General features: G+C 42.7%; 1 protein-coding gene across 1 annotated transcript in view; it reads right to left on the bottom strand.

Annotated features, from left to right (window-relative positions):
• LOC117524084 (dynein heavy chain 7, axonemal-like) overlaps positions 1–25719 on the bottom strand; it is a 289259-nt gene that overhangs the window by 137279 nt on the left and 126261 nt on the right. Inside the window, 6 exon segments of the mRNA XM_034185816.1 lie at positions 4960–5091; positions 7681–7857; positions 15798–15980; positions 20447–20596; positions 21462–21710; positions 22729–22827. Coding sequence (XP_034041707.1) covers positions 4960–5091; positions 7681–7857; positions 15798–15980; positions 20447–20596; positions 21462–21710; positions 22729–22827 — 990 coding nt within the window.

Genomic DNA, 25719 nt, shown 5'->3' with positions numbered 1-25719 from the left:
ACAAAATAATGAGGGAACAAGGAAGTAATGAACTGACGTGGCTGACTTTTACTGCCTTTTATTTGTTACATGACTGACCTGTTGCACCCATATACATCAGCCTGCTCCGTGAGTCCCTCTGTCCAGTGTGCTCTGAGGCATTCGCTGCCAACGTGCTGCAGATGTGATATGTGGTTTTATTTATTTCCATGTGAGGAGAGTGTCGTGAGATGTGATTCTGCATGTCACAATATATATGTCATATAATGTGTTCCCCACCTGGGACCAGTGGGCACCTGCTGCTTGCTGCTGACACGCCTGGAACAACTCTGGAACAACTCAGAGTTCACAGAAAAAAGTCTCAACCTCTGACCCTTTGTCCTGTCTTGTGTATTTGTTATGTAAATATGTATTTATTTATTGTATAGATTATTTATTTGCCTCCCCTTCTCTGTTCTCTGTGTTTAACACGCTGTGTGCACTCTGACACTTGCAGCTGACAGTGAGCCGCTGGACTGCGTTCAGCTGACATGCCCACTGTGTCCACGGCAGTATGAGCAAAGTGATCACACATGAATGTGTTCACGCCTTTCCCCGTGGTGGGAGTGACATTAGCCTGGCCGGCTGATAACACAGGTCACACCGTGCCATGTGCGCTGAGAAGTGGCTGTGATCTTGTTTGTACGTAATTATCAGCAAATCATGAGAGCATGAGAGCCCACCCACACATGTGCATTGCACACAGCGGTCAGCTGTTCCGGCATGGACATGCCAGCCATCCATATGCGCACTGTGCTAGGCGTCGATCACACGCCGGCCACCTGGGGGGGGGCACACGACACACTCACACACACCACTTGTGTTGCGGGGGGCACACTGCCCACTCGCATGCCATTTGTGGTGATGGTGGGGCACACGCACAGTCCCACGCCATTTGTGTGGTAACACACTCATGGGGCACTTTAAAAAGGTGGGGCCATTCGCACATCTAGCTCGAAAATGGTCTGCCTGCACTCTATTTTCATGCTGGGAATGGCCCCACCTTTTCTAAGTGGTCCATGAGTGGTGTTGGATGTTCGTGGGTGGAACCTGGACTCCCGCCGATGCCAGTCGAGAGTGGGTCGAATGAGTACTCGTACGGCATTCGCCGAATGTCGGCCGCTGGTGTGAAGGCTGCCTTGATCGCATCATTCGGCCACAATTCAACATGGCCAATGACTTTATGCAGCATATCATGCTGCGGCATGATGTGTCAGACCTGCATATGACATTCCATGTGGATGCTGCGAACACGATCAAATGGCAGTGTGACCTCATCTTGCACGCCGTTCGAATGTGTTTCCGGTGCGAGCAGCACACAAAAATAGAGCGCATGTGCTGTGTCCAAATGGATGTGGCGACTGCTGTATGAGGGGTTTGAGTGCGGCTCCAATTTTGCATGAGTGGCATGCAATTCCTCCTTCGTGAGCTAGTCAGCTTCAATCGTGTTATGTGTGAAAGGGTCTTTAAGGATAGCTGGAGAAGTACAGCTCCATAGATAAAAAAAACAGTTGGAGTGAGTTTACAGCCTAGTTTCACATCACAGTGATAGTTATATGGTTGTGAGACTGCTAAATCGAAGTTTTAAGTTTTTCAGGACTGCCAAGCCTTTGCAGGATAACAAGGAGCAGCTCATGATTAACACAATCAAAGGCTTTCATAAAGTCAACAAATATTACATGTAAATCCCTTTGGTGTTTGCTATTTTCCATAATTTTACATAACGTAAAGATACAGCTGAGCCCCATTAACTCGCGCACGTGTAAGTTGCGATTCGGCTTTACTCGTGGTCAAGTTGTGGATGCTGAAAATTTCGACTATCTATAAAAGTAAATTTTGATTTGGCCATTTTTGGCGGGTGCCTGTGTGGCAGGCACATGTATAAATTACGGTGTCACTGACCGAATGGTCTTCCCTAAAAATTGATCCACCCTGCCTCACTGGGCATGCGTCATTTCGGAGCGCTAGCAGCAATTAACCGATTATCGCCTTGTTTCTGCTTAAAACTCGTCGCTGACCTGCAGCAGCCAGAGGAGGAAAAAAAGATCCTGAAATCACTCCAGATGAAGATATCATCACCATCCAGGAAGGAATCATGCTTCACATCGTCGAAACTATTATAAGTTTTTTTGGTCAACTTAAATCAACTCGCGGTTTCACATAACTCATGGACCGATTTTGTGGAACCCAACTCACACCAGTTTACAGGGCTCACCTATACCATCAAATGTACTTCTGCATTATTCAGATCAAGATTGTGCATAAACCCATTCAGCAAGGACCAGAAGCCTATGGAGGACGACGTTTGCAAAATCTTTCCCAACATGCGGCAGTTCCTGTTCAACGTATGAGCAACATAAACAACAGAATGGAAACCATGGTGCTAAAGCCCCTTTCACACTGGGCCTGCTTTGAGTTGCTTCATGCAGCATCATGATGATGCAGGAATGTCTGCATCAGGTGCACACAGTAGGGGGGCAGAGAGGAGGTGAGAATGCAGAGGAGGATCTGCAGGCAGTCTGGCTGCAGCCAGTCTGTGCACTCTGATTTCTCTTCTAGTTTATATTTGTTCTTGTGCAGGGCTGCAGGGCTGCAGGGCTGCAGGGCTGCAGGGCTGCGCTCTGATTTCTGTTCTAGTTTATCTTTCTTCCTTTGACCGTGAACGAACCATCCGTGAGTAAATGTGGAGATATCTGGAGTTATACTTGATGTGGACATGTCCTGTCTCTGGCAATCAGTCTGTGAGCAGGCCTTATGTCCTTTTTTGTCCTTTATTTAACACAATTATGAGAGAGTTTGAGGGGAGAGCGAGGAACTGCCTGCAGCCAGCCATTTTTTTCTTTCAATTGCTCACATGTGCGCGCGTGAGCGAATCATCCGTGCGTGGACTGGAGATGTCCTGACTTTTTATTGGATGTGGACATGTCCTGTCTCTGGCAATCAGTCTGTGAGCAGAACTTTTATGGATTTTTTTTAACCTCCTAGGGCCTGGCATCCACATATGTGGACATGACATTTTTGGTTGTCTAGTCCATAAACTAAGTTTTGTTTCATGAGAACCTCCGGGTCTTAGGAGGTTAAACACAGTTGTGAGAGAAGAGCAAGGAACTGCAGCAGCAGCCAAGATGAGCATTTTTTTTGTGCTCTTTGACCGTGTAGTTTTACTGCATTGTGCACACGGTATAAAAACAATCCTGTGTGATTTATACTTCAGAAACAATGGAACACAGCAGGAATCATAAATTGGCGTTGGGTAATGTATTGTGAGGGTGTGGCTTCCAGTCACATTGAGTACCGTTGCTTCGCGCTGACTTGCGTTGAAACCACTTCCTTTCTGCATCCTGTGCTCGACGCAGAAAAAATTAAACATGTTTCATTTTTGCTGTCCGATTTGATTTGTCCTTTGCATCCGTCACGGTGTTGTGGCATTGAGCTACATTGTCTCGGCACTAGGTTGCATCAACGTGGTGTCGTCATGACGCCACATGACGCAACTGGAAGTGGGCCCAGTGTGAAAGGAGATTAAGTATTTCAAGAAAAGTTTTTTCCACAAAAAAATTTGTATTACCCACATTTGTTTGGCAACATACAGCATATTAATTATAATGCATATAAAATTCTATTTACAGCAATTACATGAATTCCTACAAACTAGATAGATACTTTTTTCCACCAAGATGTATTTGTTGGATTGAGGGAAAGGAAAAAAAAAACAGCAGAAACACTGTAGGAATGAGAAAATGAGGCTTAGCAACCTCGTGATAGCTCCTGCTGTTAAAAGGCTGATTAATTCAATGCTTTGATAATGACTAGCTCAGAAATATGTCAGAGAGGGTTGAAAGGAATTCATCAGTGCAGTGTGCCACCAGGGGATAACAGTAGTGCTTTCAAAAGATATGATTCAGAAGAAAAAATCTAAATGAGCTCATGCAGGGGGCAGAAGAAAGGGCTCATCTGCTAAAACTTTGCCACTCTTTGTGTGTCTGTATGAAAGCCGATCTGTTCAAAATATCACATTTATGGGGTGAAAATGGCAGATTTACGTATCTCAGTTTTCTGCTTTCTAAGATGAAGAGGTTTTTGGCAGATGCGACTTTCAAGTGCACAGTGACACAGGAAACACTGCCAATATTCAATCTTGTTTTTGCAATAAAAAAACAAAACAAAACAAAAAAACATTCTTTGAGATAAACTGGGAAACTGTAGCCTCAATCACAGCTCAGACCAACATTATAGATAGCAAACTTGGTTTTAATGAAGAAATGAAAGCCTTCACTATTGATTTCAAATACTTTCCACCTGGTCCTTTCTGTGAGGAGTTTGCAGTTTATTCTGCCTCTCGCCCAAAGACCGCTGGAATAGGCTCCAGCTCCCTCATGAGCCTTAATTGGAATCAGCCATGAGTATAAACTTAAATGTCAAATAATTTTTGTTGTGCTTACGAGCCAGGCACAGAACTTGCCTCTTGACAATGGAGTTGGCTTGGACGCTAAGTACAACAGTTGCAAGGTGAGTTGTAGCTACAACTCCCTGACAACTGTAGCTCTGTGCTGACACATTCTATTCCAAATACCTTCTGGCAAACTGTAGCCGAAATTCACATCATTTTTTTGAAGAAAATTCTTCTCTCTGGTTGAATCAGAGAAAACTAAACAAATAAAATAAAATAAAAACTTTGTCCTCCCTTATCACTTTTTTCTGATGTCAAGGATGATAAACTAATGTTTTTTTTGTTTTGTTTTTTTTTCAGTGGGGTCTTAGCTATGTACTATACTGTTGTTGCCACTGTTGTGCAACTCTACTTTGACACCATTGACTTATGTCAAAATATATCTTAAATAAGTATTATTTAAAGTGCAATATGGTTCTTCTGATCATTACTATCCAACTGCTCTTGTCGTTGATGTTGCTGGTCACATTAATAACATTAAAGGTACAAACCTCTAACCAGGAGTAAATATCACTTTCTTTCATCTGCTTCATCTTGTCTTCCTCATGAAATTCATCCATCATACAGTCCATCAGATTCATAAGGGATTTGACAAGATTGGTGTCAGAAGTTGGAGACAGCTCCTAAAATCAAGCACAAGTCAAACCACATCAAATTTATTCGCTTTATTCCAACTCCAAATCAGAAAGAGTCAGGAAGATATGGAAAATGCAAAATGCAAAAACACCAATGGTCTCTCTCTCTCTCTCTCTCTCTCTCTCTCTCTCTCTCTCTCTCTCTCTCTATATATATATATATATATATATGTATGTGTATGTGTGGTAAGTTCTTTCAACTTTTCCCTTTTTCACTTGGGGTCACCACAACAGATTTAACATGAACCTGTATGTTGATTTGGCACAGGTCCCCTTTCTGACGCAACTCCACATTACATGGAGAATGGGCAGGGGTGGGTTTGAGCAAGAAACCTTCTGCTCTGGAAGCAACCACTCTTCCCATGAGTTAATCCTTATATTTAGAATAAATTGTCCTTGTCACAACTTTTTATGGAATGTAAAAACCAACACACGTTACAGTAAGTTGTGTGTTGGTTTTTACAAATCAATAAACCAGCCAACGAGTGATGAGTGGAGGCTCAGTTTCCCATAATGTCTTTTGGCATCTGTGTGCTAATGCTCAAACCTTCAGGATTAGCACATTACTTTAAAACTAAAAGATATGTGCAATATTTTCACTTTGTAAAAATGACAGCGTTGACATTAATGTCAATAAACTGCCCGGAATTAGTATGGTTTATAAATCAAACTGATCAAATCAAACATCAACTCCCTTGCTTTTGATGTCTTCTGCCACACGTCTGGGGCACTGTATGTTGAATGTAAATGACTTTTTTTTTCTGCTGGGGTATGTTTGAGCTCAGTTCCTCACAGCTGTCTGACTGCTGCAAAATATGTAATAGACAAGAACTATCATGTATGATTTTAGGGTTTGCAAACGTTTTTGACCATTCAGCAACTATGCCAGCCAAAAAACTTTAGCGGACTGAAAGTTAGCAGAACTAAATTTAGCGAAAGCTAATTGGTCCGCTGATGGTTTTCAAAGTTAGCTGAAAAGCTAATCCACTAACAAAGAAGTTATCTTTGCTAATTAGTCGTTAGCAGATTAGCGGAACTGTTCCCACCACTGTGTACAACTTACCATATGTCCTTTCCTTAGCCTTTGACACTTCTTTTTTCACCTTACACTGCATTTCCTTGTAGCCCTATCTACTTTCATCATCTTTCCGAGTATCCCATTTTTTTTGCCAACCTCTTTGTTGTGTGGGCCGCTGAAGAGGAGGTACTGCTGGCCCACCACCACCAGAGGGCGCCGCCGCCCCACAGGAGCAGCCTCGGTAACAGCTGTCACCCATCACCTGAGACAGCTGACGGCAATTATCACTGGGGTATATCAGCAGGACGGCATCTCCACCTCATCGCCGAGATATCGTTCTACCTGGAAGGTAATAATCTCAGCTGACTGCTTGACAGTAACCTTTGTGATTTTGTGAGTGATTGCAGACTTTTTTCTCCAACGAGAGGTGGAGGTAGCTTCCCTGCCGTACAGGTTGCTGGGTGCAAACGCGCCCACGTTAATTGTGTTCTTGTTCCTCGCCAGCAGTACCAGGTCCGACACGCGGAGGCAGTGGCCACCTGGGAGTTCGGAACTTGGCAGCTCCAGTATTCCCGGGGTCCTGTGGCGGAGGAAACCGTGTGGTTCCGGTTCTACTTTGGAGAGGCGTCTCCTATCTTCGAGCCTGCCCACACGACACCTTTGTGAATTGACCTTTGTCCATTGTTGTAATTTGTTGTGTTTGTTGTGCACGTTCGCAACAGTAAAGTGTTATTTGACCTATTCCATTGTCCGTTCATTTGCGCCCCCTGTTGTGGGTCCGTGTTCCTACACTTTCCCAACACTCTTCCCCTTTATATTATCCTGAAGATCTTCATTTCACCACCAAGTCTCTTTGTCTTCAATTCCTCTGTCCAGATGTCACATTCAGTACCTTCCTAACTGTCTCCCTCACTCTCCATCTGCAATAGTTTTCTAGATGTTTAAAAATGTGTAATCACCATGACAAAAATCAGTTAATATTTGGTTCAAAACTCTGAATGTGTTCCTCCACCCAGGATTCACTTCAGCCAACTCTGAGTGACAGTGAGGAGCGCTAATAATGACATCTTCCATCTAAGTACTACAGTCAGAGCCTACACGTAGATTTGGACAGGTTAAATGCGAAGGGAGAAGCAAAGATTATAGTAGAGATATTGAACGTCAGTGAGCAGTGAAGCAGCAGTTTTTGGACAGCAGAGAGTGAACAGATCATTTTGACACACACAATTGCAAGGGGGCCCAAGAGAAGGCTGAAAATACTCATATGATAAGGTTATAGACTATCAACAATGGCATCTTGTTCTGAATAAATCTGCAGTGACTTTTATAATGTAAAACTTTGCAACAAATTGTGGATGGTTAATTAGTTACATGATTCAATACAGTAAAAATGTGCTTTACACATGGTCTATAATGCAAACTCAAGCACAGTATGTGAACTGTATTTAGGACCAAAATGCTTTAGATATACAGTACAGTCATGAATTCATCGGCAAACCACTCTCAACAGGAAAAAGCAGACAATGTTTTTCATGATGGTGGCTGTAATGGTTTAGTACCTTTGTGGCCTTCCGAACAAGCTGTAGACAGGCTGGCAAGACTCGATCAAAAAGGGAAATGATGAAGTCCTTCTGCACAGCAGAGAGTGTGGTGGGCAGAGTATTAAGCCAGGACAACATAAGGGGCTGCCAGCCCATCATATGGGGCTCCATGTAGATCATACCACAGCGAGACACCTGCCACATAAACACAGATACACCAACCAAAAAACAAACATATGAAACCCATCTGAAAACATTACTAATGCAGTCACACTGAAGTTACAAATAGTACTAACTATTCCATGTTACATGTTTATGAAGATTCTCAGTCACCTAAGCAGAAGATATCCAACCATTTAGTTAAAAGCCAATGGATTTCTTGCACAGGTTACAAGATGTTTCACCATTCATAGAAGTGATACGAGATATTAGTTTGCCAGTTCTCAAGGGCAACACTGACATAGCTATTGTTCACCTGAATGACTCTGTTTAGTTATTGGCCGGAACACTCCTACTTTGAAGAGAATATGTGAGGCCACCACCTTCAACCAATTTTGAGAATTAGTCTCTTCCGAGATCCATCCCGTGGGTTGAAATGTAGGTTTTAAAAGGTACCATAGTTGCTGCATGACATAAGGGTAACTTGCCTTCTGGCTTCACTTCCGCACAGCTCAACAACCCTGTTACAGCTTGATAGCCTATTCAAATAGCTTTATCCAGTCATATTTTTTTCTGTCATCACACACAAAACAGAAAATATAAACAACATATAAAATCCCCTCCCTACATCACCACCTTATCGTGGTGGAGGGGTTTGTGTGCTCCAGTGATCCTGGGAGCTCTGTTGTCTGTAGCATTAGTTCCTGGTAGGGCCGCCCTTGGCAATTTGGTCCCAGGTGAGGAGACAGGTGAGGTTCAAAAAGACTCACTATGTTTGACAAATGTAGGGATGGAGTCACCTCGCCCAGATTAGGAAGACTGGGGCCTTCTCCAGGATTCAGGCCTGCAGGGGGTTGGGCTTCCAGGTGAGCATCTGGTAAACCGGGTCTACAACCGTGGGACTTGGTTGGGCTTAGCCCGAAGAAACAATCCATGTGGGCTCACCACCCACAATCAGGGTGTAACTGGCCTGGTGCACTGTTTTTTGGGCAGTGGCAAGGGCAAATGCCCACACAGACTGGCACTCAATTATGATACTTGGTTCATCAAACATGGAATGTCACCTCTCTGGTGGGGAAGGAGGCTGAGCTTGTGCAGGAGGTTGAGCGATACAAACTAGAAATACTTGGGCTTAACTCCAGGCACAGCATGGGTTCTGGAACCATACTCCTGGAGAGGGGCTGCTGGACTCTCTCTTTATACAGAGTTGCCCATGGAGTGAGTTGCCAGGCGAGTGTGGGGATACTCACAAATCCCCAGCAGAGTGCCATTATTTTGAAGTTCTTCCCAGTGACTGCATAGACTGCCTCTATGTGACTTTGTGTCACAGAGAAGAATCTGACTGTTTGTGTATATGCACCAAACAGCATTTCAGAGAAACCAGACTTCTTGGAGACTGTTATTGGGATTCTGGAAAAGGTTCTTGCTGGGGACGTCTTAGTTCTACTAGGGGCCTTCAATGCTCATGTTTGCAAAGCTGAAGAAACAATGAGGAGAGTATCTGGAAGGATCGGCACACTTGATCTGAATCGAAGTGGTGCTTTGTTGTTGGATTTCTGTGCTAGTCAGGGATTGTCCATAATGAACACCTTGTTTGAGCACAAGGGTGTTCATAAGTACACTTGGTACTAGAGCACCCTAGGTCAAAGGTTCATGATTGAATTTGTAATTGTGTCATCAGACCTGTGATGGTGTGTCTTGGACACATGGGTGAACAGAGGGGCTGAGCTGTCAACTGATCATCACCTGTTGATGAGTAAGGTCAGATGAGTAGGGTGAGATGGCAGGGATCATATAAGTAGGGTCAGATGGCAGGGAAAGATACCGAACCAACCAGACAGGATTAAACATATGGTGAGGGTTTTTTTGGGAATGTCAGTAGAAGTGCTTCTCCAGATGGCCTTCAACTCACATCTCCAAAGGAACTTGTCTCAAATCTTGAGGAAGCTCGGGGACATGGTAGCAGAGTGGTTCATGTTCAAGGTCTCCATTACTGTGGTGACTGCTTTAAGCTGTGGCCAGGCAGTTGCCAGCGCTTGTCATGGCAGCAACTCAAGAACTCACTGGTGGACACTTGTGGTAAGGGAAACAGTCATGCTGAAGGAAGAGGCCTTTCATGTCTGGTTCATGCAGGGGTGCCTGGAATCAGTGAACATGTACCGGCAGGCAAGAATGGCTGTGGCTTCAGTGGTGGCTGAGGCAAAAACATGGGTGTGGGAGGAGTTTGGAGAGGCCATGGAAAATGGCTTCCGGTTAGCTTCAAAGTGGTTCTGGCAAACTCAGGAAAAGGAGGCCATTCTTAGCCCAGGCTGTGTTCAGCAAGGGTGGAAAGCAACTAAACTGAAGTGAGGATATCGTCAGACGGTAAAAAGAAGACTTTGAGGATCTCCTCAACCCTACTGATACGGCCTCCGGAAGTCACTGAAGTAGTCAAAAAACTCCTTGATGGCAAATAACCAGGGGTGGATGAGATTCATCCTGACATGCTGAAGTCCCTGAATGGTGTAGGGCTGTCATGGCTGACACACATGTACAATGTTGCATGGAAGTCAGGGACAGTACCACTGGATTTGCAAACCGGGGAGGTAGTCTTTAAAAAAGGGGACTTCTCACACTTCTCAGCCTCTCGGAAAGCCTATGCCAGGATACTAGAGAGGAGACTTAGACCATTACTCGAACCTTGGATTCATGAGGAGCAATGTTAGTCCCATCCTGGTTGTGGAACAGCTGACCAGCCCTTAACCCTCACAAGAATATTAGAAGGGTCTTGGGAGTATGACCAACCTCCAGTCTATATGTGTTTTTTGAACTTGGAAGAGGCATATGACTCAAGGTGTCCTGTGAAGTGCAGTGAGGGAGTATGAGGTACCACAACTGCTGCAACACATGATGTGGTCTCTATATGACCAAAGTAGAAGCTGTGTCCGCATTGTTGCCATTACATCTGACCTGATCCTGCTGGGTGTTGGACTCTGCCGAGGCTGCCCCTCTTGACAAATTCCGCTTGCAATGTTCATGAATGGGATTTCAAGGCATAGTCAGGGACTGGATGGTGTCCAGTTTGGTGACATTAGAGTTGCATCTCTGCTTTTGGCAGGTGATGGGGCTCTGTTGGCTTCATCAGGCAGTGCCCTCTGGTGTGCACTGTGCGGGTTTGAGGCAGAGAGTGAAACGAATGAGATGAGAATCAGCTCCTCCAAATCAGAGACCATGGTCCTCTGTTTGAAAAGGGTGAAGTGTTGAAGAATTACCGGCTTACTGCTTCAATATATGGCTGTATATAGTATATGTAGCAAATGCGGGCAGCACGGTGGCTTAGTGGTTAGCAGTGTTGCCTCACAGCAAGCAGGTCATGGGATAGATTCCCACCTGTGGCCTTTCTGTGTGGAGTTTGCATGTTCTCCCCATATTTGCGTGGGTTCCCTCCAGGTGCACCGGCTTCCTCCCACATCTAAAGACATGCCTATTAGGTGAATTGGAAACTTTAAATTGACCATAGGTGTGAATGTGTTTGTCTGTCTATATGTGCCCCTGTGACAGACTGGCATACTGTCCAGGGCGTACCCAGCATCACGCCTTATGACTGTTGGGATAGGCTCCAGCCCCCCCGTGACCCTTAACTGGTGTAAGGTACAGAAAATGGATGAATGGATGTAGCAATTGCACTATTAACTGAATACAACACTTTTTCAAAAATGATAGCTATTATAACACTGTTCATACACTAAAATAGGAATTGCAGCAAAACAAGAGAACACCAGTCAACAAAAATATAAACGCAACACTTTTGGTTTTGCTCCCATTTTGTATGAGATGAACTCAAAGATCTAAAACTTTTTCCACATACACAATATCACCATTTCCCTCAAATATTGTTCACAAACCAGTCTAAATCTGTGATAGTGAGCACTTCTCCTTTGCTGAGATAATCCATCCCACCTCACAGGTGTGCCATATCAAGATGCTGATTAGACACCATGATTAGTGCACAGGTGTGCCTTAGACTGCCCATAATAAACGGCCACTCTGAAAGGTGCAGTTTTATCACACATCACAATGCCACAGATGTCGCAAGACTTGAGGGAGCGTGCAATTGGCATGCTGACAGCAGGAATGTCAACCAGAGCTGTTGCTTGTGTACTGAATGTTCATTTCTCTACCATAAGCCGTCTCCAAAGGCGTTTCAGAGAATTTGGCAGTACATCCAACCAGCCTCACAACCGCAGACCACGTGTAACCACACCAGCCCAGGACCTCCACATCCAACATGTTCACCTCCAAGATCATCTGAGACCAGCCACTCGGACAGCTGCTGAAACAATCGGTTTGCATAACCAAAGAATGTCTGCACAAACTGTCAGAAACCGTCTCAGGGAAGCTCATCTGCATGCTCGTAGTCCTCATCGGGGTCTCGACCTGACTCCAATTCGTCGTCGTAACCGACTTGAGTGGGCAAATGCTCACATTCCCTGGCGTTTGGCACGTTGGAGAGGTGTTCTCTTCACGGATGAATCCCGGTTCACACTGTCCAGGGCAGATGGCAGACAGCATGTGTGGCGTCGTGTGGGTGAGCGGTTTTCTGATGTCAATGTTGTGGATCGAGTGGCCCATGGTGGCGGTGGAGTTATGGTATGGGGAGGCATCTGTTATGGACGAAGAACACAGGTGCATTTTATTGATGGCATTTTGAATGCACAGAGATACCGTGACGAGATCCTGAGGCCCATTGTTGTGCCATACATCCAAGAACATCACCTCAAGTTGCAGCAGGATAATGCACGGCCCCATGTTGCAAGGATCTGTACACAATTCTTGGAAGCTGAAAATGTCCCAGTTCTTGCATGGCCGGCATACTCACCGGACATGTCACCCATTGAGCATGTTTGGGATGCTCTGGACCGGCGTATACGACAGCGTGTACCAGTTCCTGCCAATATCCAGCAACTTTGCACAGCCATTGAAGAGGAGTGGACCAACATTCCACAGGCCACAATTGACAACCTGATCAACTCTATGCGAAGGAGATGTGTTGCACTGCATGAGGCAAATGGTGGTCACACCAGATACTGACTGGTATCCCCCCCCAATAAAACAAAACTGCACCTTTCAGAGTGGCCTTTTATTGTGGACAGTCTAAGGCACACCTGTGCACTAATCATGGTGTCTAATCAGCATCTTGCTATGGCACACCTGTGAGGTGGGATGGATTATCTCAGCAAAGGAGAAGTGCTCACTATCACAGATTTAGACTGGTTTGTGAACAATATTTGAGGGAAATGGTGATATTGTGTATGTGGAAAAAGTTTTAGATCTTTGAGTTCATCTCATACAAAATGGGAGCAAAACCAAAAGTGTTGCGTTTATATTTTTGTTGAGTATATATATATATATATATATATATATATATATATACATACAGTAGTGCTCAGAACAATAGTAGTGCTATGTGACTAAAAAGTTTAATCCAGGTTTTGAGTATATTTCTTATTGTTACATGGGAAACAAGGTACCAGTAGATTCAGTAGATTCTCACAAATCCAACAATCCAATCTAACATTCACGATATGCACACTCTTAAGGCGATGAAATTGGGCTAATAGTAAAAAGAAGTAGAAAAGGGGGTGTTCACAATAATAGTAGTGTGGCATTCAGTCAGTGAGTTCATCATTTTTGTGGAACAAACAGGTGTGCATCGTGTGTCCCTTATTTAAGGATGAAGCCAGCACCTGTTGAACATGCTTTTGTCTTTGAAAGCCTGAGGAAAATGGGACGTTCAAGACATTGTTCAGAAGAACAGGGTAGTTTGATTAAAAAGATGATTGGAGAGGGGGAAACTTATACGCAGGTGCAAAAAATTATAGGCTGTTCATCTACAATGATCTCCAATGCTTTAAAATGGACACAAAAACCAGAGACGCGTGGAAGAAAATGGAAAACAACCACAAAATGGATAGAAGAATAACCAGAATGGCAAAGGCTCACCCACTGATCAGCTCCAGGATGATCAAAGACAGTCTGGAGTTACCTGTAAGTGCTGTGACAGTTAGAAGACGCCTGTGTGAAGCTAATTTATTTGCAAGAATCCCCCGCAAAGTCCCTCTGTTAAATAAAAGACGTGCAGAAGCGGTTACAATTTGCCAAAGAACACATCAACTGGCCTAAAGAGAAACGGAGGAATACGAGGTCTGTGATGAAAAAAGCGGTCCTTTTTATTTTTTCAAAAAATAAATGGATTTGATTCATATGTTTTTACATCAGACATGCTTGAACCCTCGTGCGCATGCGTGAGTTTTTTCATGCGTGTCGGTGACGTCATTCGCCTGTGGGTGTTATGTTTCGGACGCGGGCGGAGAACCGACCCAGCGTTTGAAGGACCCAGCATAAAATAAGCAGAGCACGGTTCAAAGGATAACAGAATTTAATTAACATAACAGTGAGTGATGCTAAACAACTAAACAGTCCGCGGTCTGGTGAGGTGAAAACACGGCGCGCTCTCAGCAGCGCAAACGGTCCGGAGCCACAGCAGTTCGGACCCAGGGACCCTGCCGACACCCCCCAGGTGGCCGCGACAAACCGAGTCTGTGAAGAAAGAAAACATGAGGTGAGTCCAACTCCACACAGAGAGACACAACTCAAAGGTGCACGCAATCAGCAAACACTTCCTGGCTTAAATCTATACATCAGCTTCTTACCCTGCAGGCACGGAACAACTCAGTTCAAATCTCCACTGCAGCAGAAGCTGATTAGACAATTAGCATAACGTGACAGCTCACTAACACAAGGTGTGAGGGACACCAAATCCACTGTCATTACTTCATAAAAGTCACCAAAACCAAATTACCTCAGGAAGTGTTCTGAAGAGCGTGAAAGCTCACCCAATCCTCCTTCACAGCCTGTGGCGTTAAACCTGGAGCGGTCTCTGCGTCCGTGATGGTGAGATTGTTCTCCTGACGTCGATCTCACACGTCTGCTCACAAGGTCGAGTCTCTGGCAATCACACACTGTGCATTCAAGGTTTAAATGCAACAATCTCTGATTAAGACAAAATACACCACAGCTGTGAGTCCTGATGACCTGCACGTGATAACAAGCCTCAGGTGTTCAGGGTGAGGTCCTGATGCTCAGCCACTCAGTCCTGAATGCATACCACCTGGTGGGAGAAACAGAAAACAAAAACCAAACCAGCCAAACACCCCAGCCCACAACAGTGGGCAGGCCTTGAGTGAGGAGTGCTCCACCCCGCCCGTCAGAATCTCTTTGTCTGAATAGCCGCTGCAGACGGCGCGCGTTGCTTTATCAACATTTTTTCTGGACCTGTGAGGGATATCCGAGTGGACACTATTGGAGAAATTAAGCTGTTTTTTGGTGAAAAGTTTAACGGCTGATGAGAGATTATGGGGTGTTTCTGTCGCTGTAAGGACTTCCCACGGAGCGAGACGTCGCGCAGCGTTTCCAGGCGCTGTCGTCGGCCTGTTTCGACCTGAAAACATTCTAATTCATACTACTGTATGAATGGAAGGTGAAAAAGTCATGGTATAACGTAAGTGGACACATTTCTACTCCCGAAGAGTTACAAAAATGAGAACTATTCATTCCTGCTGCAACAAAATGCTGTAAGAAAATTGACAATTGTGTTCAGAAACTGCATGTTTTACCTGATGAGTCAAAAACATGAATGATTTATAGTATATCCCCTGGTGGGCCTTGGAGGTACTGCACACGGCCATGAGGGGTACTTAAAAAAATAAATTGTCTTTGGATTTTTCAATTTGGAAATAATTCATGTTAGCTTCATGTATTGCTCAAAACTGTGATTTTAGGTTTTGGTGGGCAGGGTTCAAGATGGGATGCTGCATTCTTCAGGAATTGACTGACCTAGAGAATAAGAACCATCACTGCTGCAACAAGCAAGGCAACCGGAAGCTGAAGACAACCTGAGCTGATTTGTTTAAAATTTAAATAAAAATGCGTCTCACCGTGGCTGGTGATGCCACCTCCAGGTCCATGGGCTCGAAGATGAGGCTCATTTGTGGTGACATCTGAATGATCTCACCGCTCATCAAACACAGCTTCTTGTTGTCGTCCAGTACAGTATTCATATTCTCAATCCACACCGCGTCCACTGGGCCATCAAAGATGAGCCACTTTCTGTCTGGAGTCTGAATTATAACAAGAGAAATTACTCCCATGCCTCAGAGAAACATTTGCAGCTTATCTTGGCTAACAAAGGATGGGTCATGCTGAAACCAAATTAATTTGAGTGTTACTGTATAGAGACCAACAGAGTATAATATTTTATTTTAAAAATTAAATTCAAATTAAACCTTCCAGTGGTTTAGACCTATCAGCTCTGAAATGCATGATCTAACTGCCATGTACTCGTGGACATCTGGAGTTTGGAAGAAAAACTCAAATGTACACAAGAAGGTTTCAACAGTTCATCAAGATATTGCCTTCTCCTTTCTCATAAGCACCCATTCTCTACATTTTTGCAAAAAGAAAACCTACATCACAACTAACCACAGAGTGTTATACACAAACAGGGGTGGTTTTTGGTGGCTTATTTCTAGTGGGAAAGGTTCCCGGTTCAAGACCACCCTTGCCCATTCTCCATGTAATGTGGAGTTGTGTCAGGAAGGTCATCTAATGTAAAACTTGTGCCAAATCCACGTGCAGATCTGCCGTGGATCTGCTGTGGTGACCCCTCATGAAACAAGGGAGAAGCCAAAGAGACTTAATTTTTTCTCCAGTAAACTACCATCAGTGATTGATTTTTTTGATAAATTAACTATAAATTAACACCTACACAATTGTAAAGGGTCATTGAAAGCGAGGATCTACTCTCTGTTTAAATGAACAAGCAAGAATTATGCTTTAAATCGATTTGTTGTAATACAAACAAATAGAGATGAGGCCATCTGGTGCATGAAAGAAAGGCCAGTATGCTGTAATACAATCATCAGTGTTGTCACAGAGGAGGGAAAACACATTTTGTATGCAGAGATTAGTACCTCAAAAAAAAAAAGAAGAAAGAAATCATTTAGTGAAATGTGGCACACGAGAAGCAAAACAAAGACTTTCACCCAGAAAGAAAAATGACTGTTTTAAAAACCGAATTAAGGCAAGCACTGTTCTTTGTTTCAATTTTCATTGCATCAGTATGTAATGCTGGAGCTGTCATGAATACTCCTCACAGTCCTTATTCATAGCCTAAAAACAATTTGTAAAGTGACAACTTCATATATAGAGGCAATTCGTGAAATGACAAGTTCACTTGAAAACAATTTCAGAATGGGGCAAACAAATAATTTTCCATCATAACATGCCTACACTGCCATCTGTAAATTGGCTATGTGTCTAGTGTGTGTGTGTGTGTGTGTGTGTATGCAATGTGTGTGTATGAAAGGGAATGATTAAATAGCAAAATTTAACAAGACAGGAAAATGTTTGTTTACTCTGTCACCCTGTCCTTTCTTTTTACCAGTTTACTTGGAATGCCATGTGTATTGTACAAGGAGACAGTCATAAATTGAGAATGGCTGTACTCAGATGACTTTTTAGAAACTACGACAGACTTGATAAGAGTAGACAGGATAAAGTGAGGTCAAAATGTTCCAATCTGACATGTAAAAGAAACAATATAAAGTCAGGTCCATAAGTATTTGGATAGTGACAATTTTTATTTTGCCTCTGTACACCAACACAATGGAGCTGAAGCAGTGTTTTGCAGCTTTAATTTAAGGGGATTAATAAATATATTGCAGAAATCATTTAGGTGTTATATATATATATATACGAGGTCTGTTAGAAAAGTATCCGACCTTATTATTTTTTTCAAAAACCATATGGATTTGAATCACGTGTGATTACATCAGACATGCTTGAACCCTCGTGGGCATGCGAGAGTTTTTTCACGCCTGTCGGTTACGTCATTCGCCTGTGGGCAGTCTTTGAGTGAGGAGTCGCCCACGCTCTCGTCGATTTTTCATTGTTTAGGAATGGCTCAGAGACTGCTGCTTTGTTTGATAAAAATTTTTTCAAAAGCTGTAAGGCAAAACTGAGTGGACACCATTTGATAAATTCAGCTGGTTTTCGGTAAAAATTTTAACGGCTGATGAGAGATTTTGGTCTGGTAGTGTCGCTTTAAGGACGGCCCACGGTGCCTGACGGCGATCTGCGCTTCGAGGCGGCAGCGTCTCGCCATTTCAAGTTGAAAACTTCCACATTTCAGGCTCTGTTGACCCAGGAAGTCATCAGAGAACAGAGAACGTTCAGAAGAAGTCGGCATGAGGAGTTTATTCGGACATTCCATTGTTAACGGACATTTTGTAATGAAAGAACGTGCGGGCAGAGTCGCATGTCGGGCCGGACCCGACCGCGGGGGGTCGTGACAGGAAAAACACCTCTGTTGGAAACCTTAACGAGCAAGTTGGAACATGCCCAAGCTGTTAAACAACTTCTCAGTTACTCACTTGTTGAAAGCCATCAAAAGCCGCCTGAATTTTACAAATGGTTTTCAACACGGAGGTGTTTTTCCTGTCGCTGTGCACACAGATTCGCCGAGTCATCACGGAAACGACTCGGCGAATTTGCGCGCACGTCTTTCATCACAAAATGTCCTTAAACAGTGGAATGTCCGCATAAAGTCCTCATGCCGGCCTCTTCTGAATCTTCTCTGTTCTCTCACGACGTCTCGGGTGAAATAAGCCTTAAATTAGGATGTTTTCAGGTCGAAACAGGCTGACGACGGCACCTGGAAGCGCTGCGTGACGTCCCGCTCCGTGGGAAGTCCTTACAGCGACAGAAACACCCCATAATCTCTCATCAGCCGTTAAACTTTTCACCGAAAACCAGCTAAATTTCTCAAATAGTGTCCACTCGGATATTCCTCACAGGTCCAGAAAAAATTTAGATAAAGCAACGCGCACCATCTCGAGCAGCGTGTGAAACAAAGGAATTCAGCCGACAGGGCTGGACCACATCTCACTCAAGGCCTGCCCACAGGGAAATGACGTCACCGACACGCGTGAAAAAACTCACGCATGCGCACGAGGGTTCAAGCATGACTGGTGTAATTGCACGTCATTCAAATCCATATAGTTAAAAAAAATAAATAAAAGTGTCGGTTTCTTATCTAATACACCTCGTATATACACACACAACAGAATACACAAATTAACTTTAAAACATATCAATTCTTTTCCAGACAATTTTTCTTTAGAAACCCTGGATGAACATAAACATTTCATGTCCTGGGCTTCATTTACCCCAAGAGATACGATGGTGGGTACAGTTCAGCTAATTAGCAAAGCTAACTTTTTCATCCGCAAAGCTTTTCAGCTAACTTTAAAAACCATACACTAAATTTAGTCTCATTAACATCTTTTTGGAACAAAGTTTATTGTTCAAAAAGGTTTGCCAACTCTAAAATCATACATTTATTCCAGTCAGAGCTTATACATTAATCTAAGAAGCCCAATTACTCTATGCATCACTACTCTTAGCTTCATAGTGGAGTAGAGCAAAGAAGGATTTTCTTTCACCAAAACAGATCAAATCCAGGCTTGCATCTCAGATGTACCTTCCGGCAATTTGTAGCTAAACTTTCAGGTCTTCTTTTTAAGAAAATCCTCCTCTATACCATTTCATCATGAGGATGGATAAGTGGTGATACAAAATGCAAAGCTTGCACTGTGCATAATTTCTCCAATCACAGCCACGTAAGCCTATAACGTCTTCTGGGTTGTCTGGGTGTCTGGTGGCTTTCCTCACTCTTCTACTTCTTGCACAGTCACTCAGTTTTTGAGAACTGTCTACTCCATGCAGATTTACCATAGAGTGCCATACTGTTTCTATTTCTTTGTAATTGATGTAAATAAAGTCTGAAACATATTCAGTGGCAGCTTTACCATCAGAGAGCCACGTCCACAACTACCACAAAAGACTCCAAGCTGTCACTGATGTTAAAAGGTGCAATACATGTTATTAAGAACAGAGGTATGTAAACTTTTGATCAGGGTCATTTGGGTAGTTTGTATTGTCATTATGATTTAAAAAGAGTAAACCTGATTGTTTGACAATAAATGGCTTCACCCAACCACTAACCGTAAGTGAAAAAAAAAGTTTTTGTGTTATTGTTCATATTCTCTGAAAAATGGCCAAAAAAAAAAAAAAAAAAAGAATTCCGCCAGGGTATGTAAACTTTTGAGCACAACTGTAATTGCTCATGGTGTAAATGTTTTAGTGGTTTAACATTACCAGAGTTAACTTTACAACTGTCATATTAGCAGTTTATAGAAGCCAACTTTTAGGTTAGCTGTGCCCACCACTAAAGAAACACAACCAGTATGGTAAATTTGTCTGACATTGATGGTTATCAAAAACAGGGTAACCATGCAAGCAGCCTACTGAGGGAATGCACAACCCATCCATCACAACTGTGAATGTTGTTACAGGCTTCTGTGGATGTAACTGAAGCAACGGTGCACCTTTTGCCTGTTGCATTACCAGTCACACAACTTCATGGTGGAGTGGGACACTGACTATATGGCTGGCTGACTGATTGTGCATAAACATAAAACTGCTTGACACAGACCACTGTCCCACAGATGGGCATACATCTTACCTGGGAAGAGGCGAAGGCTCTGTAACTGACTGCAAGGATGCCATCAGACCACTCATGAGAAATGGGATCAAACTGGCCGTACAGTTGGCCCATGGTGATGGATTTAGGGTTGATGACTGTGGTCTGTACCTTGTTCTCTTCCATCAGACCCTGTTATAACATGCATTCACACAAAACCCATAAATATATGGCATTGCTATTTGAAAAGATCCCAGTGAGCATGATGAGCCACTTATCTGAACTCTCTTCCTCTACTTAGACTCACAAACTGCCTTAAAGATCACTGTCAGCATGACAGAACTAAGGAGCAAGAGCAGCAAAAACTGCAATAAACTGCTTTTCAAAGGCCGTGTGTCAGGAAAAAAGGATGAGAAACAGTGCTGCTGGAAGAAAAAAAAAACAACTACAAAACAAAACCATGAGAGGGAGAAAAAGGAGGGTGTACATGATCAGTGGATGTGCAGCGACAAGGATGACAATGATAAATCTGGTGTTGCCAGGCATTCCATCAGCTGGCCTTCATCTGTCTCTTTGGTAGGATGCCTTTCGACCCTCACAGCCATGTAAATACAACAAGCCAGTTCTGCTCCTCACTGGGAGATCGATAACTACTAAACAAAGAATACAGCTCTGACAAATCGGATGGATGTGTTTACTGGGGACAAAGGTGTACTCAGACAAGCCTTGAATATTTGGTGTAATACATATTTTGCTTGACATGAAGGCTTATGTGAATTTTTGCAAACTGAGCAGCTTCATGTGCCAAGGACAAAAGGAACCTGTTAAAACACGTTAATAAACCATAATTCAAGAATTGCACAGTCATCATTCTGACAATATGGCTGTTCCAGAAAAACGGTCCTGGTTAATACATGGTGGGAATATAAACACAAACATCAACGACAGCTACAGTTCTCCTTATCTGTTAACAATAATGCCCATCTCTGTTCTCTCCCAATCGTGACTGGACATGCAACATGCATTTTTCGTGTTACTACAGGGCATCCCACAATACCTTTTCACAGACATCATGAAGAGCTGCTGCCAGTACACGGTAAGCACTGGTCTTGCCTCCAAAGGGCTCGCCCACCAACATAAAGCCATGCCGCACAATCATCATCTCGTAGATCTGCAAGATCTTCTCAACAAAGAAATCAGTAACTTGTAGATTCATGCGGTCGCAGTTTTCTTTAATAGCCTCCAGAAGAACATGGTAGTCTCGTTGTGGAAGTTGGATCCCCGGGAAGAGATCAGACGTAATACCCTGAAATGAAAGACTAGTTTCAAAATAAAAGTAGAGATCTGTGAGAATCCCCCCCACAGCCATATGTGTTATTGTTTGCATGTATTATGAACAAGTGGTCACTTTGAGCAGGTGGAATCAGTTAATCAATGAAATCACCTGGTGGAATGGGTGGTCCTCTGAGCCCTTTCTGGAATGAGTTTGAGACCTTTGGTTTAAGCATTGACATATACGACGTGCAGTGTTGGACACACAGCGCTATCACAGTAGCTAACATTTAGGTTAGCTGTGCCCAACATTGATGATGTGTGATTGGAATAATTTTCTTTTGTGCACATCTACACACAGTGTGCTACCACTGAAATCCATCAACTGGTTTCAGATCAGTTGCACTTACAAGACTTACTGACAGATGGCCAAAAAAAAAAAAAAAATGGATTATTGGGAGTGTAACTGTGAAATGCTTTTTTACAAAGACGTGCAAAATACCACATAAATGATGTAAAATAAAAAGGTATGCGTATGCAAAAATTTTGATTCAAATATACGTTTGTTAATCAGCACATTAATTTAGTTATATATCATTTTACATTCATACATTCCTACATATAAACATATTAATAATAAACTAATCTTCAAAAATATGGAAAAAAATCTTCAAACAATCCTAACATCTAATTGGCACCAGGCATATAAATTTAGGCTATTGTAGGTCACCTTCACTGTAATATGTACCCACACACAGACACATAAATAGACACAAGCATGAAGACGTAAAGGCTACTCTCCTATGTTTATAATGGAAAGACCTACAAACCTCACAGCTGCACATCCTCATCTTGAGAGGACAGCTGACAAGCAATTAAGAAAAAAACAAAATCTCAAAGTTGATGCCAACATTCACAGCTGTGTGCACAGCACAAAACGCATTTCCACATTCCACTGAATCTAATCAGACTGAAACTTAAATTACTCATGGATGTTGTAATTCCACGTTAACTGACTGGAATTAACAGGGTGACTGACACTCGGCACCCACCTCAAACAGCTTTAGGTCGTGTGCCAAGAATTTAGGTAGATTGACATCAATAATGGATCGCAGCAACAGGGTGTCTTCATTATCCTCTGGAAAACTCAGCTACACCAAAACAAACCCACGAAGAAGGAGGCGGAGCAGAGAAGAAAAAGACAAGAAAACATACAAGAATAACTTTTACTTTTGAGATGAAATGTGTATCTGTACTTCTCTGAAGGAACTCTGATGAAGGCTCAGGTGTCCCAATTGTGTTTCTATAGAATCTGATAAAAAACCAGACGAGAAGAAAACCCATCTTCCATTTACATAAAACCGCCATGTTATTCTTTAAATCTTTATCTTTGAAAGCTGAAGAAAAGGTTCTTCCTTCTATTCTTGTACCATCAGTGCATTTTGCTCAACGTTTTGTCATGCTGTGCCTGAACAGTTAAAGGCTCTTGTGGCACAAACGTTTCAAGTACTACGAAGAACATGTTAACTGTTAGTGCAAAATGGTGCATAAAGTACAAATAGCATCTCTGATCTTTCAATATACAGCCCTAATTTATGCTTCTTTTGCTACTTTTATTAATGATTTTTTTTATTGAATGAATTTATTTATTCGACACAGAATAACAACTCAGACAAAAACAAAACTCATTAAAAAGAACAACTTACAATGAACCCGTGTGGCCGAAAGGGTGAAGGCAGAAGCTTATAAAAACCCTCCCCTTATACCATAAAAATAAAAGGTATACATATACAAATATACATATACGAGGTCTGTTAGAAAAGTAACAGACCTTTTTATTTTATGCAAAAAATATATGGATTTGATTCATATGTTTTTACATTAGCCAAGCTTGAACCTTCGTGCGCATGCGTGAGTTTTTTCACGCCTGTCGGTTGCATCATTCGCCTGTGGGTAGGCTTTGAGTGAGCACTGGTCCACCCCTCTCGTCGTTTTTTCATTGCGAGGAAATGGCGGAATGATTTGGGCTTTGTTCCATCAGAATTTTTTCAGAAACTGTTAGAGACAGGCAGCTGGAAACCATTCGGAAAATTCAGATGGCTTTTGGTGAAAATTTTATGGGCTTCACAGAGATTAAGGAGTGTTACTACCGCTTTACGGACGGCCCACAATGGCGCACGGCGCGCCGCGCTCCGAGCCGCGATCAACAGGCAGAAACCACCAGATCATTTCTAAACGGATGGCTGTGTGGATCCGGGACCATCGTGTGCAATTTCTCTGGTTATCACAAGAGCTGGACATCAGCCATTTTCCGGCAGATTTCACTTTTAACAAGAGATTTTGTCATGGAAAGCCGCGTGGAGGCTTTGCGCGTCATGACGGAGCCGCTGATGGAGCAAGACAAAGAACTCCTCCATTTTGGAGTGTCAGAGGACAAGTTGGGACATGCCTATCTCGGCTTTCAGTGGCTTACCAGTCGAGTGAGTATAAGAGAAATTGTGGAGAGCTGGGCATGTCCCAACTTGTCCTCTGACACTCCAAAATGGAAGAGTTCTTTGTCTTGCTCCATCAGCGAATCCGTCGTGACGCGCAAAGCCTCCGCGCGGCTTTCCATGACAAAATCTCTTGTTAAAAGTGAAATGTGCCGGAAAATAGCTGATGTCCAGCTCTTGTGATAACCAGAGAAATTACACACGATGGTCCCGGATCCATACAGCCATCTGTTTAGAAATGAAATGGTCGTTTCAGCCTGTCGATCGCGGCTCGGAGCGCGGCGCGCCCTCATCCGCTGTGGGCCATCCTTAAAGCGGTAGTAACACTCCTTAATTTCTGTGAAGCCCATAAAATTTTCACCGAAAGCCATCTGAATTTATCGAATGGTTTCCACCTGGCTGTCTCACACGGTTCCTGAAAAAATTTTAATGCAACAAAACGGCAGTCGTTCAGACATTATCCTGACAATGAAAAAATGACGAGAGGGGTGGACCAGTGCTCACTCAAAGCCTCTCCACAGGCGAATGACGGTTCAAGGTTCAAGCTTGGCTGACGTAAAAACATATGAATCAAATCCATATATTTTTTGCATAAAATAAAAAGGTCTGTTACTTTTCTAACAGACCTCGTACTCATAACAATACAAATGTGCACAAACAAAAAAACTCAGTCAGTGCACCAGAATTTCAAAGCACAACCAAATGAGCAACAGTGCACAAACCCAAGCACAACAAAATGGTAAACCTAATTCTTCAAACTATAATGGGTAATTATATTTTTGTAAAGCCTTTTAAAGCCAACTAAGGTAACAATTAATGTAATATTATCAGGAAAATTATTCCAAATATTAACACCTTTAATGGAAACACAATGACTTTTTACAGTAGCTCGGATCTTTAGTTTCTCAAAAAGTAACATCCCTCTCAAATTGTAGCTGGAGTCCATCATTTTGAACAGATCCTGGACATGTTGAGGCAAAAGTTTATTTTTGACTTTATATATACTTTGTATTGTGATGTAATCAACCAAGTCCCAGAATTTCAAAATTTGTAAACAAGCAAATAACGGATTTGTTCGCTCACAATATGGTTTATTACTATTACTTCTTATAGCTTTCTTTTTCAACAGAAATATTGGGTTAGTATTAGTTCTATATGCATTTCCCCAAACCTCAACACAATATGTCATATATGGAACAAGTAATATATGATACAAAATGGCCAAAGAATGTTGGGACAGGAAGTCTTGTGTTTAATGCATAATTGCAATGACTTTTGACATTTTAGATTTAGCATAATTAATATGTTTTCCAGCTTACTTTCTCATCAATATAAACACCAAGAAATTTTGTATCTTACAATTTCGATATCATGTAACAATAAATTTCTGATTTCTAATAAATTTCTGCTTAAGTTCCTGGACTTATTACCAAATATGATACACCTAGTTTTACCAAAATGGAGTGATAATTTGTTTGATTAACACAGAATAAGTGTTTAAAAAAGTCGACAACTCAGGCTCTTATCTGACTGTTTTTCCTAAAACCTTAT

Source organism: Thalassophryne amazonica, chromosome 14 (assembly GCF_902500255.1).
Source record: "Thalassophryne amazonica chromosome 14, fThaAma1.1, whole genome shotgun sequence".
In the NCBI taxonomy this organism is placed as follows: Eukaryota; Metazoa; Chordata; class Actinopteri; order Batrachoidiformes; family Batrachoididae; genus Thalassophryne; species Thalassophryne amazonica.
Note: the sequence above shows the minus strand (reverse complement) of the source record. Positions and strands in the feature narration are given on the sequence as shown.